The sequence below is a fragment of the Saimiri boliviensis genome, chromosome 5, assembly GCF_048565385.1.
Source record: "Saimiri boliviensis isolate mSaiBol1 chromosome 5, mSaiBol1.pri, whole genome shotgun sequence".
NCBI classification, from domain to species: domain Eukaryota; kingdom Metazoa; phylum Chordata; class Mammalia; order Primates; family Cebidae; genus Saimiri; species Saimiri boliviensis.
This window is the reverse complement of record NC_133453.1, coordinates 38,646,799-38,666,211: the sequence shown is the minus strand read 5'-3', so window position 1 is coordinate 38,666,211 and position 19,413 is coordinate 38,646,799. Positions and strand designations below refer to the sequence as shown.

The window sequence follows — 19,413 nt, the reverse complement described above, 5'->3', positions numbered from 1 at the left end:
TCTACTAAAAATACAAAAATTAGCCAGCATGTTGATGTTCATCTGTAATCCCAGCTACTCAGGAAGCTGAGACAGGAGAATCACTTGAGCCTGGGAGGCAGAAACTGCCATGATGTGAGATCGTGCCACTGCACTCCAGCCTAGGTGACAGAGCAGAGAGATAGCTCACTTGAGGTCAGAAGTTCGAGACCAGTCTGGCCAACATAATGAACCCTTGTCTCTACTAAAAATACAAAAATTATGGGATGGGCGCAGTGGTTCAGCCTGTAATCCCAGCACTTTGGGAGGCCTAGGCAGATCACTTGAAATCAGGAGTTCGAGACCAGCCTGGCCAACATGGTGAAACCCCATTTCTACCAAAAATACAAAAATCAGCCTGGCAGCGTGGCGCATGCCTGTAATCTGAGCTACTCAGGAGGCTGCAACAGGAGAATCGCTTAAACCTGGGAGGTAGAGGTTGCACTGAGCCAAAGTCACATCACTGCACTCCAGCCTGGGCAACAGAGCAAGACCCTGTATAAATAAATAAATAAGAAAATTAGCCAGGCCTGGTGGCAGGTGCCTGCAATCCCAGGTACTCAGGAGACTGAGGCAAGAGAATCACTTGAGTCCAGGAGGTGGAGGTTGCAGTGAGCCAAGATGGCAACACCGTACTCCAGCCCAAGCGACAAGGGGAGACTCCATCTCAACAACAGCAAAAAAATCAATTCCCTGGCCTATAGATGGGAGGGGTGTAAAGGCTATATGAATTTTCTTCAGAGTTATGAGGATTAAGTGACAATATATCTTAAATACCTGTGGCACAGTACAGATAAATTACATTTCAATAAATGTTTCTTTCCTCTGATGAATTTCATCTAAATTTTAATACCCAAAGTTATTACAAATGTGAAGTAGCTGAAACCAATTAATGAGATTTTATTAAATTTAACAATTAAAATCTACAAAACCAGGAGACAAAAATACTATTGTTTTACTTATCCTAACAACCAGTCTTTCTTATAAATTATTTTTATGTTAGTTACAAATCTAAATGGTTAAAAGCAAACCTTCTAAAAACAAAATCTACAATGCCTGAGTTAATATACTTCAATTTTAATAGACTGATTAAACACGTATTTCTTGCTTATTAAATCATAATTTCACTTAAACTATATCTTCTTTGTCTCATATATATTAATCCCAGTTACATTTATTTTAAAAACCTGTTTTATGAATAACAATAGTTAACATGTATTGATCATTTTTAGGCACCACATTAAGAGGTTTATGTAGAATATCTCAAGTCATCATGATGTGGCCCTACAAAATTCTCATTTTACTAACTGAAGAAACAAGGCACACAGAGGTTAAATAACTTGCCCAAAGTCACACAGCAAGAGAGTGGTGAAGCCCAAATGTGAACCAGGCAGGTTGGTGGAATTATTGATCTAATAAAAATTTATTATTGATCTAATAAAAACTAGCTCTTGAAGGCCAAAATTTGTGATGATTTGGTATTAACTAGACTTCTACATAAATTTTCTTTAAACAGACAAAATTCCTTCATGTTGAAAATACGGGGCCTGGCACAGTGGCTCACGCCTATAACCCCAGCATTTTGGGAAGTTGAGGTGAGCGCAGGAGTTTGACAGCAGCCTGGGCAACATGGCAAAACCCTGTCTCTACTAAAAATACAAAAATTAGCTGGGTATGGTGACACATGCCTTTAGTTCCTGCTACTGCTTGGAAGGCTGAGGTAGGAGGAATCCTTGAGCCCAAGAGGCAGAGGTTGCAGTGAGCCGCGATAGTGCCACTGCACTCCAGCATGGGTAACGGAGTAAGACTCTATCTCAAAAAAAAAGAAGGCAATTAGAAGTAACATGTACTGGCCGGGCTCGGTGGCTCAAGCCTGTAATCCCAGCACTTTGGGAGGCTGAGGCGGGTGGATCACGAGGTCGAGAGATCGAGACCATCCTGGTCAACATGGTGAAACCCCGTCTCTACTAAAAATACAAAAAAATTAGCTGGGCATGGTGGCACGTGCCTGTAATCCCAGCTACTCAGGAGGCTGAGGCAGGAGAATTGCCTGAACCCAGGAGGCGGAGGTTGCGGTGAGCCGAGATCGCGCCATTGCACTCCAGCCTGGGTAACAAGAGCGAAACTCCATCTCAAAAAAAAAAAAAAAAAAAAAAAAAAAAAGAAGTAACATGTACTACTACATATAAAGATAATATACCAATAATACTACTACTTAAATTTAACAATATGGCTAAACACTCATGTTTAGAAGTACAAAAAAATTCATAGTAATCACCAAAAAATTACTTGCCTTTATTGCTACATATACTGGTAAGCCATCAAGACAGAAACATTCATTTGAGCTGTTTTTAAAATTCTGAATTACTTTTCAAACTACTTCCACATCTTATGAATACAAACTTTAAAATGGTCCACAAAATTTAAAAAAAAAAAGCAATTAAACAGGGTACAAGAACTGATAAAGTAAACCCTAATGTAAACTATGAACTTTGGGAGATAATGATGTGTCAATGAGGTTCATCAGTTTTAACAAATGTACCACTCTGGTGTGGGATACTGATAATGATGGAGGTTGCCCAGGGGGGAAGGGGATATATGAAAAATCTCTGTACCTTCTACTCAATATTGCTATAAATTTAAAACCACTCTTAAAAAATAGTCTTTTAGATTTTTTTTTTCTTCCACCACCTCCCCCTTTTTTATCAAGTCTCACTCTGTTGCCCAAGGTGGAGTGCAGTGGTGTGATCTCGGCTCACTGCAACCTCCACCTCCCAGTTCAAGCAAGTTTTTTCCTTGAGTTGCTAATGGTGAAAATCATAAAACAGAATTTTTCTTTTGACCGCCTTCTATTAAAAAAAAAATTAACGACAAAGCATTGTACTTAATACCAAAATATACAAACCTGTCTTTGACAATATGATTCTTTGAGTTTCTTGAGATGTGTTGTCATTTTCACTTTGAAGTGAATCTCACTGCTATCCTAAGGAGGAAAAAGAGAAAAAAAAAAATTATCCCTTTGTATAAAATCATTTGCTTTACTTAAACCAAATTATATAATTACACATATTGTGCAAATAGAAACATAAATCTTGGCTAGGCGTGATGGTTCATGCCTGTAATCCCTGTACTTTGGGAACCTGAGGCAGGTAGATCACAAGCTCAGGAGTTCAAGACCAGCCTGGCCAAGATGTGAAACCCTGTCTCTACTAAAAATACAAAAATTAGCTGGGCCTTGTGGCACATGCCTGTAGTCCCAGCTACTCAGGAGGCTGAGGCAGAAGAATCACTTGAACCCAGGAGGCAGAGGTTGTAGTGAGCCAAGATTGAGCCACTGCACTCCAGCCTAGCGATAAAGTGAGACTCCATCTCAAAAAAAAAAAAAAAAAGAAAGAAAGAAAAGAAAAGAAACAAAACATAAACCTAGTCACCTGTATTTTTCCACCACAATATTCTTTTTAGCATTCTTAACAGGTTTTCTTCAAACAATCTCTATCGGCCAGACACGATGGCTCACACCTGTAATCCCAGCACTTTGGGAAGCTGAGGTACGCAGATCACCAGGTCAAGAGAGCAAGACCATCCCAGCCAACATGGTAGAAACCCCATCTCTACTAAAAATATTTCAAAAATTAACTGGGCGCGGTGGCACGCACCTATAGTCCCAGCTACTTGGGAGGCTGAGGCAGGAGAATCACTTGAACCCGGGAGGTGGAGGCTGCAGTGAGCCAAGATCATGCCACTGCACTCCAGCCTGGGCAATACAGCAAGACTCCACCTCAAAAAAAAAAAAAAAAAGAAATCACCACATGGAATCTGGTTTCTCTCACATGAGTAAAATGAGTAAGAACCTGAGTTAGTCAAACTGATTTGTGGGACCACAAATTCTTTTATTCTACTCCGATTGTGAAGCAAACTATCAGCCAATCATCAGAAAAAATACTGGTACTTGCATAATGTAAAATTTCAAAGCCAAACTTCATTAGTACATATCACATACACAAATGTGTATCTGCAGAAGCTGTACATTTACAATATTTTTGCTTGTGACTCTAACTACGAAGAAATAAAATTCTTGCCAGGCACGGTGGCTCACGCCTGTAATCCTAGCACTTTGAGAAACCAAGGTGGGTGGATCACCTGAGGTCAGGAATTCAAGACCAGCCTGGCCAGCATGGTAAAACTGTCTCTATTAAAAATACAAAAATTAGGCAAGGTGGTGGGCACCTGTAACCCAGCTACCTGCAAGGCAGAGGCAGGAGAATTGCTTGAACCTGGGAGACAGAGGTTGCAGTGAGCGGATACCATGCCATTGCACTCCAGCCTGAGTGACAAAGGAAACTGCATCTCAAGGCAGAAAAAAAAAAAAGGTAGATAAATTTGATTTAATTTTATTAAGTCAAATTTATCTACCTTTTTTAAAATAAATAAATAAAAGATGCCATAGTGAGCCAGGCACAGCAGCTCATGCCTATAATCCCAGCACTTTGGAAGGCTGAGTCGGGTGGAATCACTTGACTGCTGGCATAACAGGCGTAAGCCACTGCACCCAGCCTTAAAACTCTTAAAAGAAACCAAAATCGGGTTGGCATGGAGTTCGAGAACAGCTTTGACCAACATGGAGAAACCCCGTCTCGACTAAAAATACAAAAATTAGCCAGGCGTGGTGGCGCATGCCTGTAATCTCAGCTACTCAGGAGGCTGAGGTAGAAGAAAGGCTTGAACCCAGGAGGTGGAGGTTGCAGTGAGCCAAGATTGTGCCACTGCACTCCAGCCTGGGCAACAAGAGCAAAACTCTGTCTCAAAAAAAAAAAAAAAAGCCAGAGTAAAAGACAGCATAAACATAGTTAAGATATACTGGAAGAAGTATTCATAACATGTAACAGACAACAAAAATAAAGACATTATTTTTTTAGACTCCACAAATCAATAATTCTTAAAAATATATTCCATAGTATATGGACATATAAATCAATGGCATACAATTGAGAGCCCAGAAATAAACCCTTATATCGATAGTCAATCACTTTTTGTCAAGGATGCCAGAACAATTCAGTAAAAGAAGGAAAGTCTTTTCAAGTAATGGTCTTGAGGCAACATGATGATACAAAAATTATTCAAAATGATGATTTTTTTTTTTTTTGAGACAGATTTGCATTCTTGTTGCCCAAGTTGGAGTGCAATGGTGTGATCTCGGTTCACTACAACTTCTGCCCCATGGGATTCAAGCGATTCTCCTGCCACAGTCTCCCAAGTAGCTTGGATTACAGGTGTGCACCACCACACCCAGCTAATTTTTTGTATTTTTAATAGAAAAAGGGTTTCACCATGATAGCCAGGCTGGTCTCAAACTCCTGACCTTAGGTGATCTGCCCACCTAGGTCTCTCAAAGTGCTGGCATAATAGGCGTGAGCCATTGCACCCAGCCTTAAAACTCTTAAAAGAAACCACAATCGGGTTGGCACGGTGGCTCACACCTGTAATCCCAGCATTTTGGGAGGCCGAGGTGGGTGGATCACGAGTTCAAGAGATCGAGACCATCCTGGCCAACTTGGTGAAATCCCGTCTCTACTAAATAATACAAAAATTAGCTGGGCAAGGTGGCACGTGCCTGTAGTCCCAGCTACTTGGGAGGCTGAGACAGGAGAATCGCTTGAACCCGGGACGCAGAGGTTGCGGTGAGCTAAAGTCGTGCCACTGCACTCCAGCCTGCCTGGCAACAAAGCGAGACTCGTTTCAACAACAAAAAAAAAATAGAAACCACAATCATAAATGTTTGTGACCCTGAATTAGGCTATGGTTTCTTAAATTACAAGCAGCAGAAGAAAAAGCAGCCGATGAACTTAACTGACCAAAACTTAAAACTTTACGCTGCAGGGCCGGGCGCGGTGGCTCAAGCCTGTAATCCCAGCACTTTGGGAGGCCAAGGCGGGTGGATCACGAGGTCAAGAGATTGAGACCATCCTGGTCAACATGGTGAAACCCCGTATCTACTAAAAATACAAGAAATTAGCTGGGCATGGTGGCACGTGCCTGTAATCCCGGCTACTTAGGAGGCTGAGGCAGGAGAATTGCCTGAACCCGGCAGGTAGAGGTTGCAGTGAGCCGAGATCACGCCACTGCACTCCAGCCTGGGTAACAAGAGTGAAACTCCGTCAAAAAAAAAGAAAACTTTACACTGCAAAGAATAAAACCAAGAAAGTGAAAAGACAGTCCAAAGAGGGGAGAAAATCTGTGGAAATCATATATATGATAAAGGTTTAATACCCAGAATAAAAGACATATTACAACTCAACAATAAAAGGACAATTAACCCAATTTAAAAATGGGCAAAAGACCTAAAGATCTTCATTTTTCCAAAGATGATCTACAAATTGCCAATAAGTACATAAAAAAATGCTTGGCATCATTAGTCATCAGGGAAGCACAAGTCGAAACAACAGTGAGATGCCACTTCACATCCACTAGGATTATAACCAAAAAGACAGATAATTACAAGTGTTGACCAGAATACGGAAACCCTGAAACCCTCATATGTTGCTGCTGGGAATGTAAGATGGTAGGGCCACTTACATTGAGTTCAGCAGAACTTAAAAATTAAACAGAATTGCATACTAGACCCAAAAAATTCCACCCCTAGGTCTATTATCCAAGGGAGCTAAAAACATGTCCCCACAAAAACACACATGAATCTTCACAGCAGCGTTATTCATAGTAGCCAAAATATGGAAACAAACTATCAATCAACTGGCAAATGGATAACAAAATATATTCTACCCATACAATAAAACAGTATTTTGCCTTTAAAAGGAATAAAATACTGATAACATGCTACGGCATGAATGAACCCCAAAAACATGCTAAAAGAAAGACAGGCATAGGGGCTCCCACCTATAATCCCAGCACTTTAGGAGGCCAAGGCAGGAGAATCATTTAACCCCAGGAGTTCAAGACCAGCCTGAGTAACCTAGCAAGACCCCATTTCAAAAGAGGGGAGAGGAGGGGAGAGGAGGGGAGGGAAGAGGAAAGGAGGGGAGGGGAGGGGGAAGGGGAAAGAGGGGAGGGGGGGAGGTTAGGGGGGAAGGGAGGGGGAAAGGGGGAAGGGGGAGGGGGAAAGGGGAGGGGAAGGGGGAGGGAGGGCAGAGAGAAGCAAGGAAGAAAAAAACAAACCAGACATAAAAAGTCACATACCGAAGCTAGGCATAGTGGCTCATGCCTATAATCCCAACACTTTGGGAGGCTGAGGTAGGCAGATCACCTGAGGTTGGGAGTTCAAGACCAGCCTGGCCAACATGGCGAATCTCTATCTCTACTAAAAATACAAAAATTAACTGGGCATGGTAGTGTGCACCCGAAATCCCAGCCGCTCAGGACGCTGTGGCAGAAGGATCACTTGAACCCAAGAGGTGGAGGTCACAGTGAACTGAGATCAGGACACTGCACTCCAGCCTAGATGACAGAGCGAGACCTTTGCCTAAAAAAAAAAAAAAAAAAAAGGCAGGGCGCGGTGGCTCATGCCTGTAATCCCAGCACTTTGGGAGGCCAAGGCGGGTGGATCACCTGACGTCAGGAGTTCAAGACCAGCCTGGTCAACATGGTGAAACTCTACCTCTACTTTAAAAAAAAAAAAAAAAATTAGCTGGGCATGGTGGCAGGCACCTGTAATCCCAGCTACTTGGGAGGCTGAGACAGGAAAAGCACTTGAACCCAGGAGGCGGAGGTTGCAGTGAGCCAAGATCACGCCATTGCACTCCAACCTGGGAGACAAGAGCAAGACTTCTCCCCCAAAAAAAAAAAAAAAAAAAAAAAAAAGGTATGCATCTTATGGTTTGATTTATATGAAAGGTCCAGAATAGGCAAACCCATAGGACAGAAAGTAGAATCATGGCTGTCAATGGCTGGCAAAAACAGGATGGGGAATGACTGGTAATGGGTACAGGGTATCTTTTTGGGGTAATACAAATGCTTTGGAATTGGTAGTGGTGATGGCTGCACACACTTGTGAATACATAAAGCCACTGAATTATATACTTATATACTAAAGCCACTAAGTTATATATTTTAAAATAGTGAATTTTATAGTATATGCATTAAAAGTTTTCAAAATAAGGCCAGGCATGGTGGCTCACATCTGTAATACCTGTACTTTGGAAGGCCTAGGTGGGTGGATCACCTGAGGTCAGGAGTTCGAGACCAGCCTGGCCAGCATGGTAAAACCCCATCTGTGTACTAAAACTACAAAAATTTAAAAAATTAGCCAGGCTTAGTGACAGGTGCCTGTAGTTTCAGCTACTCAGGAGGCTGAGGCAGGAGAATCGCTTAAACCCAGGAGGTACAGGTTGCATTGAACCAAGGTCGTGCCACAGCACTCCAGCCTAGGCAACAAGAGCACAACTCCACCTCAAAAAAAAAATTAATTAAAAATTTTAATTTTTTTTTTTTTTTTTTTTTTTGAGACGGAGTTTCGCTCTTGTTACCCAGGCTGGAGTGCAATGGCGCAATCTCGGCTCACCGCAACCTCCGCCTCCTGGGTTCAGGCAATTCTCCTGTCTCAGCCTACTGAGTATCTAGGACTACAGGTACGCACCACCATGCCCAGCTAATTTTTTGTATTTTTAGTAGAGACGGGGTTTCACCATGTTGACCGGGATGATCTCGATCTCTTGACCTCATGATCCACCCGCCTCGGCCTCCCAAAGTGCTGGGATTACAGGCTTGAGCCACCGCGCTCGGCCGTTTAATTTTTATTTTAATTTAAAAAAAAATATTTTTGTGTGACAGAGTTTTGCTCTGTTGCCAGGCACCAGGCTGGAGTGCAGTGGCGTGCTCTCGGCTCACTGCAATCTCCGCCTCCTGGGTTCAAGCAATTCTCCTGCCTCAGACTCCCAAGTAGCTGGGACCACAGGCGTACCACCACGCCCAGCTAATTTCTGTATTTTTTAGTAGAGACGGGGTTTCACCATAGTCTCCACCTCTTGACCTTGTGATCCGCCCGCCTCGACCTCTCAAAGTGCTAGAATTACAGGCATGAGCCACCGTGCCTGGCAAAAATTTTTTTAAATGTCACACTTCGATGGTGAGAGTCCACCATTCCACCAATTCTCTTTTGTCCTTTAGAAAACACAAGTAACTATGCAGATTCATTCCTGGAACCTTGTTAGCTAACCTTAATTAACATTTCAAAGTCAATAAGCTACAGACTAGACCAGGCGTCCCCAAACTTTATACACAGGGGGCCAGTTCACTGTCCCTCAGACCGTTGGAAGGCCGCCACATCCTGTGCTCCTCTCACTGACCACCAATTAAAGAGGTGCCCCTTCCTGAAGTGCGGCGGGGGGCCGGATAAATGGCCTCAGGGGGCCACATGCAGCCCACGCGCCGTAGTTTGGGGACGCCTGGACTAGACTCTAGGGAAACAGGGGGCCAGAAAAGGGGAAAGGGTCAGGAAAAGGGCTGACAGGGCTTTTACTTAAGGTTGGTCCTAGCCTTGTCACTTAATAGTATTCACTGTATTTGCCCCTGAAGCACACTAACCAAGAAAAAGTTTCTATTTGAAGAAATTAAGGTGATCTAAAACTGCCTGGCAAAGTAATTTTAAAAACATTATCGGCCTCTTCCACCTCTAACAGATGCATGCACAATAAATTAAAATGCATACACAGTCATTTAAAATAATCTGCTTAAATAATTTTCCTGTGAAAAATTATTCACACTGAAGGAGTCAAAACAGAAAAACAATGAAACTCACCTGTCCAATAACTTTGAGTTTAATATATTCACCTTCCTTCTTATCCCCCAAGTCCTCAGTTGAAGGTTTTGCCTCCTGAAAGAAAATCAAATTTCAAGATAAAAGTTCTTAAATATTATTTTAATTAGTCACTTATGAGTATCCATTACTTTCATTCAGGGTGCAAAATCTGCACCTGAGAATACAAAGAGCATTTCTTTTCCATGCCAGTCAATTAAGGAAAAAAAGATTCTAAGTCAATTACTGTCCCAAACACCATTCGCTAGAAATCAAGAAAGGGGTCTCTTTTCTTATATCCCATGGTAATGGTCTAAAACTTTACCACGCATCAAAATCATCTGAAGGACGTGTTACAAACTGCTGGGCCCAAACCCCAGATTCTTATTCAGCACATCTGCCGTAGGGATGAGAATCAGTTTCTAACAAATTACCAGATGGTACTGATGCTGCTGGCCAAAGGAACAACAACTTGGAAAAAACTCCCCTACAGCCAACTCTTACCAGCACAAAGGGAGTTCATCCTCCATGATTTTTAGACAAAGATTCTGAATCCAAGATTATCTTCTCACAGCCTATCATGAGGAGTTTAATCCAACTACAAAACTGTACTAAGAAATTTAGATGGCATTCCGTTCCAAGGCCTCTGTGTGCCCGCGGAGTAGCCATCATGAGCAAAGCTCACCCTCCCGAGTTGAAAAAATGTATGGACAAGATGTTATCATTGAAATTAAATGGTGGCAGATATGTCCAAGGAATATTGCGGGGATTTGATCCCTTTATGAATCTTGTGATAGATGAATGTGTGGAGATGGTGACTAGTGGACAACAGAACAATATTGGAATGGTGGTAACATGAAGAAATAGTATCATCATGTTAGAAGCCTTGGAATGAGTATAAATAATGGCTATTAAGCAGAGAAACCCATGTCCTCTCTCCATAGGGCCTGTTTTACTATGATGTAAAAATTAGGTCATGTACATTTTCATATTAGACTTTTTGCTAAATAAACTTTTGTAATAGTCAAAAAAAAAAAGAAATGTAAATTAATCATATTAGCACAAGCAAGGCTATTTAGAAAGGAAAATCAAATAGGAAAGTATTGGCCTAATGTACTCTAGAATCAAAACAAATCAGTTTTATATAATCAATTATTTTAGACTATCCGAAGCATAATGCTTAAGTTTAAAAGCTAAGGCTTGGCTGGAAAAAAATTCAAGGAACTGTATTAGAATTAGAAGAAAAAAAAAAAAGCACAAACATGGTAAATAGTTAAAGGAAAAGGGGAGACAAAAATAGGAAGACAAGATACTTGAAAGGTTGTGACAGCAGGAATGCTTGGCCCAGGAGTTCAAGGCCAGCCTGGACAACATAGTAAGACCTCATCTTTTTAAAAAAAAAGACACAAAAACAACAGAGTTACAAAATAATTTCAAATAGAGAGTTACTGGAATAAAATGAAGTTAACAGAATAAATTAGTTGAAACAACTTCACCATGAAGGTATCTCAAGAATAAGCAAATCGCCGGGTGCGGTGGCTCAAGCCTGTAATCCCAGCACTTTGGGAGGCCGAGGCGGGTGGATCACGAGGTCAAGAGATCGAGACCATCCTGGTCAACATAGTGAAACCCCGTCTCTACTAAAAATACAAAAATTAGCTGGGCATGGTGGCACGTGCCTGTAATCCCAGCTACTCAGGAGGCTGAGGCAGGAGAATTGCCTGAACCCAGGAGGCAGAGGTTGCGGTGAGCCGAGATCGCGCCATTGCACTCCAGCCTGGGTAACAAGAGCGAAACTCCGTCTCAAAAAAAAAAAAAAAAAAAAAGAATAAGCAAATCATTTTTTGTAAAGTGGGTACCTTGGAAAATTTCACTAATAATGTGGTTTAAAAAAAAAAGTAGCCTTTTTCTCTATGTGCTACACCTTAGTTTGGCCACCAAATTGCCCACTTATTTACATATATACCTTATTATTCATAATAATTTCAAACAGTTAATCTATATTTGGTAAGAATAACCATATTATATTTTACAGGTAAAATAACAGAACCACTACCTGTGTAGCTCATGCTAGTAACTTAAAATACAAAATTCTTTAACATTCAACAATTCAGAGAGCATGGCTGGGCGCAAGGGCTCATGCCCATATAATCTCAGCACTTAGGGAGGCTGAGGCAGACAGATCACCTGAGGTCGGGACTTTAAGACCAGCCTGACAAACATGAAGAAACCTCATCTCTACTGAAAATACAAAAAATTAGCCGGTCATGGTGGCACACGTCGGTAATCCCAGCTACTCAGGAGGCTGAGGCAGGAGAATCGCTTGAATCTGGGAGAGAGAGGTTGCAGAGAGCTGAGATTGTGCCATTGTACTCCAGCCTGGGCAACAAGAGCGAAACTCAATTTAAAAAAGACAGAACAGGCCGGGCACGGTGGCTCAAGCCTGTAATCCCAGCACTTTGGGAGGCCGAGGCGGGTGGATCACAAGGTCAAGAGATCAAGACCATCCTGGTCAACATGGTGAAACCCCGTCTCTACTAAAAATACAAAAAAAATTAGCTGGGCATGGTGGGGCGTGCCTGTAATCCCAGCTACTCAGGAGGCTGAGGCAGGAGAATTGCCTGAACCCAGGAGGTGGAGGTTGCGGTGAGCCGAGATCGTGCCATTGCACTCCAGCCTGGGTAACAAGAGTGAAACTCCGTCTCAAAAAAAAAAAAAAAAAGACAGAACATATTAAACTAGAAGTAGCTTTTAACCTTAAGATACAGGCTACAATCTGGGGAAATGTTTAGATTAACAGAACTGACTTCGTTAGTATGAATCCCTGCCTGCTTTTCATTCTGCAGTGCTTTTAACATTTGCTGACTACTGACTATTACGGCAGCAGGCAAAATTAACCTTCTTTAGTAAGACAGTATTTCACCTGAAAACTAGAAGACTGTCTTCAAATATAGTCTCTCTCCACATTTCTATTATATATTCATAGTAAACAGCTGCTTCTTCCTCTAAGTATCTAGAAGGCAAAAAAACAACTTATTCCATGCAGTGAAGGGCAATAAACAGCAACCAAGCTCTGACTCCTCTATAACTGGAAGGAGAGGAGGCGTTAAGAAGCTTTAAGTTAGCACAAAGGACAGCCCACTCCCTTAGCAGCAATGTATCAGCACAACAGGAGTGGCTTTGCTCCTGCATCTCCTAGACAGGGTAGCTATAGAGGCTACTCAGCACAAAAGAAATCTTCCCCATCCTCCTCTCCATCACCCTCAAGTGCTTCAGAACTCTTCTTCTAAAGCCTACCTTCTGCAATCCTCTAACTACTCAAATCAAGATGCATAAATAGGGCCGGGTGTGGTGGCTCACGCCTGTAATCCCAACACTTTGGGAGGCCGAGATGGGCAGATCATGAGGTCAAGGGTTCAAGACCAGACTGGCCAACATGGTGAAACCCTGTCTCTACTAAAAAATACAAAAATTAGCCAGGCATGGTGGGTCATGCCTGTAATCCCAGCTACTTGGGAGGCTGAGGGAGAAGAATTGCTTGAACCTGGACCTGGGAGGCAGAGGTTGCAATGAGCCTACATCATGCCACTGCACTCCAGCCTGGGCTACAGAGCGAGACTCCATCTCAAAAAAAAAAAAAAAAAAAAAAAAAAGCAAGAAAGAAAGAAAAGAAAAAGCATAAATAGCTTCCAATACTTTAGGGCCTATAACCTAACTCTATAGCATGACATTCTGTCCTTCCACTATTAACCTCAATTCTCATTTTTCTCTCACCACCCACTTTACAAACCCAAAGACTCTGCTCAGTTGGACTATTTGCTGTTCCCTAAACACATCTATTAGCATTACTTCATCTTCAGCCCTTTGCAGCCCTAGTTTCATTTAGCTGGAATATATATATCCTCTCTTAGCCTCTCTTGAAATCACCTCAAGGACATCTACCTCACACATCAACTTAAGTCCAGTATATTTTTTCTTTTCTTTTTTTTTGAGACGGATTTTTGCTCTTGTTGACCAGGCTAGAGTGCAATGGTGCAATCTCCGTTCACTGCAACCTCCATCTCCAGGGTTCAAGTGATTCTCCTGCCTGCCTCAGACTCCCAAGTAGCTGGGATTACAGGCATGTGCCGCCACACCCAGCTAATTTTTGTATTTTTAGTAGAGATGGGCTTTCACCTTGACCAGGATGGTCTCAATCTCCTGACCTCATGATCTGCCTACCTCGGCCTCACAAAGTGCTGGGATTACAGGTATGAGCCACCGCGTTGGGCCAAGTCACTATTTTTTAAAACTCATCTATGAACCACTGCACTCCCCCCAACCTTCCAAATGAGATTAATATCTGCCTTGTAATTTATTTATATTTTTATAGTATTTATTCTACTTGCAATTTATACATATCTTTTATGGTATTTATTCTCAACTTAAAAATACTCTCCCTTGACTTTACTTCTCTCTCTTTTTTTTTTTTTCTTTTTTGAGACGGAGTTTCGCTCTTGTTACCCAGGCTGGAGTGCAATGGCGCGATCTCGGCTCACCGCAACCTCCGCCTCCTGGGTTCAGGCAATTCTCCTGCCTCAGCCTCCTGAGTAGCTGGGATTACAGATACACGCCACCATGCCCAGCTAATTTTTTTGTATTTTTAGTAGAGACGGGGTTTCACCATGTTGACCAGGATGGTCTCGATCTCTTGACCTCGTGATCCACCCGCCTCAGCCTCCCAAAGTGCTGGGATTACAGGCTTGAGCCACCGCGCCCGGCTCGTTTTTTTGTTGTTGTTTTTTTTTAATAAAGACAGGGTTTCACCATGTTGGTCAGGCTGGTCTTGAACTCCCGACTTCAGGTGATCCGCCCGCCTTGGCCTCCAAAGTGACTGGATTACAGGCGTTAGCCATCACTCCCGGCCGACCTTACTTCTCTATTTATTGTTCTCATCTTCTTTCTAAGTCAAACTTCTTATAAGAATATTCCGTTTTTGCGATCCCCACTTTCACTGTCACCCTACTGTAATATGGTTTACGCCCCCACTATTCCACTTGCCATTCTCCTCACCAGTGTTAGCAGGTGGACTCCTTATTGCTAAATCCAACAAACACTTTCATCTGTAACTCTCTTAAACAACAAACACTGATGAGTTCTACCTTGAAAACTCTCCACTGGTGGCTACCAAGATTAGGTTTTCTCATTTCTGTCATTTCCTTAAATCCTGGTTTTCATCTGAATTCTGTGTCTTCAATCCTCTGCTTTTCTCTGTCTCCCTGGTGACCCATGATTCCAACTAGTTCTCAGACACTAATAACTCAATCATTCCTTCTAACCTTTATGAGTTTCACACACATTTATCCAAGTGCCTGAATATATCCATTTAGCTACCCCTAGGGTACTTCATTGTGGAAGTGTCCCAAACCAAATGCACTATCTCTAACTCCTGTGTCAGTGTTAACTCCTCTTTCTAAAAATCAAAATCAAAACAAATTACAATTCTTCCTGGATCCCCAATTACTATAAATGATTACCACACAATCCGTAGCAAACAAAAATTCCAGGGTCATCTTTGGCTCCTCTTCTGCTTTTAAACATTAAACTTCATACTTAACATCATTCATCATTCTGACAATTCTATGACCCTGTGTCTTTTTTTTTTTTTTTTTTTTTGAGACAGGGTCTCCCTGTGTTGCCCAGGCTGGTCCTAAACTTCTGGATTCAAGGAATCCTCCCATCTTGGCCTCCCAAAGGGCTGGGATTACAGGCATGAGCCATCGCACCCAGCCTGACAATTCTCTTTTTTTTTTTTCTTTTTCCTTTTTGAGATGGAGTTTCACTCTTGTTACCCAGGCGTGGAGTGCAATGGCATGATCTCGGTTCACTGCAACCTCCGCCTCCTGGGTTCAGGCAATTCTCCTGCCTCAGCCTCCTGAGTAGCTGGGATTATAGGCACGCAACACCATGCCCAGCTAATTTTTTGTATTTTTAGTAGAGACATGGGGTTTCACCATGTTGACCAGGATGGTCTCGATCTCTCGACCTCGTGATCCACCCGCCTCGGCCTCCCAAAGTGCTGGGATTATAGGTGTGAGCCACTGCACCTGGCCTGACAATTCTATTTCTTAATAGCTCTCAAGCCCATCCCATTCTTTCCCTTCCACTGCTTTAGTTCAGGAATTCATTGTGCCTTATTAACATCACTGCAACAGCATAACTGGCCTGGTGCAGTGGCTCACACCTGTAATCCCAGCACTCTTAGAGGCCAAGGTGGACCACTTGAGGCCAGGGGTTTGACACCAGCCTGGGCAATATGGTGAAACCCCATCTCTACCATAAATAGAGAAATTAGCCAGACAAGGTGGTACATGCCTGTAAGCCCCAGCCACTCGGGAGGCTGAGGTGGAAGGATCATTTGAGCCAGGGAAGTCAAGGGTGCAGTGAGCCAGGATCATGCCACTGCACTCCTGCCTGAGTGAAAGAGTAAGACCTTGTCACTATAATAATAATTTTAAAAATACCATAACTGCCAGGCGCAGTGGCTCAAGCCTGTAATCCCAGCACTCTGGGAGGCAGAGGCAGGTGGATCACGAGGTCAAGAGATCAAGACCATCCTGGTCAACATGGTGAAACCCCGTCTCTACTAAAAATACAAAAAATCAGCTGGGCATGGTGACGTATGCCTGTAATCCCAGCTACTCAGGACGCTGAGGCAGGAGAATTGCCTGAACCCAGGAGGCGGAGGCTGCGGTGAGCCAAGATCGCGCCATTGCACTCCAGCCTGGGTAACAAGAGTGAAACTCCGTCTCAAAAAAAAAAAAAAAAAACCATAACTGATGTTCCCAGTTTTCCTCTCTTCACTTATTTCTCCAAAATGTCACCAGAGTCATCTCACTAAAATACAATCTGATTTGCTCAAAATCTTCAGGGTTAAATTCAAACTCCTAGGCCAGGCACGGTGGCTCATATCTGTAATCCCAGCACTTTGGGAGGCCAAGGTGGGTGGATCACCTCACGTCAGGAGTTCAAGATCAGCCTGGCCAACATGGCAAAACCCCATCTCTACTAAAAACGCAAAAATTAGCCAGGTGAGTAGGCATGCAACTATAATCCCAGCTGCTCAGGAGGCTGAGGCAGGAGATTCACTTGAATCCAGGAGACAGAGGTTGCAGTTAGCCGAAATCGCCCACTACACTCCCACCTGGGCCAACAGAGCAAGATTCCGTCTCAAAAAAAAAAAAAAAAAAAAAAAAAAATATCAAACTCCTTAGCTGACATACACTGATCCTTCATGTGCTGGTCCCTGCCTAGCAATGAAACCTTATTCTCCTACCTCTGTTAGCATATATCTTATCCTCCAGCCGTAACTATCTATAATTCTTTGAACACGGCACCCTCTATCTTATTTCAATTATCTCTGTGCATGCTGAACCCCTATTCATCAAAGGCCTTTTCCCACTCTACCCACCTCTCATGACCACCCAGATATCACACTTCACTGATCATCCTCTTAAAAGTTCCCATACTGCTTAATTATCTGTCATAACCATTTGTTTACATATCTGTTTCTTCTACCAGATTTGAGCTTCTTATTGGCATGCCTTACTCTTCTTTGCATTTCTGGTCAAGCATAGAGCCTGGTACTTTAAAGATATTCAATATTCTTATTAAACAGTTTTCTGGCTGGGTACAGTGGCTCATGCCTATAATCCCAACACTTTGGGAGGCCAAGGTGGGTGGATCACCTGAGGTCAGGGGTTCAAGACCAGCCTGACCAACATGGAGAAACCCCATCTCTACTAAAAATACAAAATGAGTCGCGCATGGTGGCGCATGCCTGTAATCTCAGCTACTCGAGAGGCTGAGGCAGGCAAATCCCTTGAACCCAGGAGGCAGAGGTTGCACTGAGCCAAGATCGCACCATTGGACTCCAGTCTGGGCAACAAGAGCAAAACTCCATCTTGCCGGGCGCGGTGGCTCAAGCCTGTAATCCCAGCACTTTGGGAGGCCGAGGCGGGTAGATCACGAGGTCGAGAGATCGAGACCATCCTGGTCAACATGGTGAAACCCCGTCTCTACTAAAAATACAAAAAACTAGCTGGGTGTGGTGGCGCGTGCCTGTAATCCCAGCTACTTAGGAGGCTGAGGCAGGAGAACTGCCTGAGCCCAGGAGGTGGAGATTGCGGTGAGCCAAGATTGCGCCATTGCACTCCAGCCTGGGTAACAAGAGTGAAACTCCGTCTCAAAAAAAAAAAAAAAAACTCCATCTCAGGGGGGAAAAAAAAAAAAAGTTTTCTGTGACAGGTTCATATGTCTTGTCTTCCCTACAAGTTTATAAGCAGTTCAAGTTTTTTCACTTCTCTAACCTCTATAGTGCCAAACAAATATTAAGCAATTATTAAATGTTTGTTGAATAAATAAGAATGACAGCACTATTTTCTATATCATATTACAGACACTTACTCATGTTTCATACTTCTGTATGCAATAGTCAGTTCAAACAGTTCTTTTCAGTTTTTGTACTCACAGTTAAGAATAAGAGATAAGGCCAGATGTGGTTGGCTCAAGCCTGTAATCTCAGCACTTTGGGAGGCCAACGTGGGCATATCACAAGGTCAGGAGATCGAGACCATCTTGGCTAACACAGTGAAATCCTGTCTCTACTAAAAATACAAAAAATTAGCCAGGCGTGGTGGTACATGCCTGTAATCCCAGCTACTCAGGAGGCTGAGGCATGAGAATCGCTTGAACCTAGGAAGCGGAGGTTGCAGTGAGCCAAGATTGCACCACTGCACTACAGCCTGGTGATAGAGCAAGACTCTGTCTCAACAACAACAACAAAAAATAATATGTGAACAATGAGATTTTAAATTTCCAAAAATAAGCTGCCACTTTCCCTAGACACTCCATTTGGCAATCTCTTCCCAACTCTTTTTTTTTTTTTTTTTTGAGACGGAGTTTCGCTCTTGTTACCCAGGCTGAAGTGCAATGGCGCGATCTTGGCTCACCGCAACCTCCGCCTCCTAGGTTCAGGCAATTCTCCTGCCTCAGCCTCCTGAGTAGCTGGGATTACAGGCACGAGCCACTGTGCCCAGCTATTTTTTTGTATTTTCAGTAGAGACGGGGTTTCGCTGTGTTGACCAGGATGGTCTCAATCTCTTGACCTCGTGATCCACCCGCCTCGGCCTCCCAAAGTGCTGGGATTACAGGCTTGAGCCACCGCGCCCGGCCTCTCTTCCCAACTCTTAACCACTAGAGTAACGATCACCTGTACCACTTGTTTAATAGTCTATGCTTGCTTAAGGCAACCAAGCTTTTCACCTTCTTCTTTGACAAAGCTGCCTGGAAAATGAGAAGGTCCTGTACAAAAAAAGGCCAAAGTTTGTCTCCAGTGAGCTCAGTATCTTTTCTTTGCTGTCTTTCCTTCTCTTCCCTGCAAAAAGCAGCCAATACAGAATGGTATGGCACACTAGTTACAAAACAGTGAAAGCATTCAGCTCTGAGTCTGGGACACTAGGTCATCAAAGAAAAGAGAATCCCTAAGAGTGCTGGGTGATTTGGCTTGAAAGGATACATAGCCCCAAAGCAGAAGAAATGGGTGATGGAAAGATTAAGTGAATATACAGGATCAAACCGAGAACTGAAAACCTCTTAGACTGCAAAAGATA

At 43.0% G+C, this 19,413-nt stretch overlaps 1 protein-coding gene and 1 pseudogene across 1 annotated transcript in view; one reads left to right on the top strand and one right to left on the bottom strand.

Annotated features, from left to right (window-relative positions):
• SUMO1 (small ubiquitin like modifier 1) overlaps positions 1–19,413 on the bottom strand; it is a 42,533-nt gene that overhangs the window by 9,855 nt on the left and 13,265 nt on the right. Inside the window, exons 2-3 of the mRNA XM_003925643.4 lie at positions 9,767–9,841; positions 2,924–3,001 (exon numbers count right to left, since the gene is read on the bottom strand). Coding sequence (XP_003925692.1) covers positions 2,924–3,001; positions 9,767–9,841 — 153 coding nt within the window. The remainder of the gene's footprint in view (positions 1–2,923; positions 3,002–9,766; positions 9,842–19,413) is intronic.
• Positions 10,434–10,622, top strand: LOC120364270 (small nuclear ribonucleoprotein G pseudogene; annotated as a pseudogene).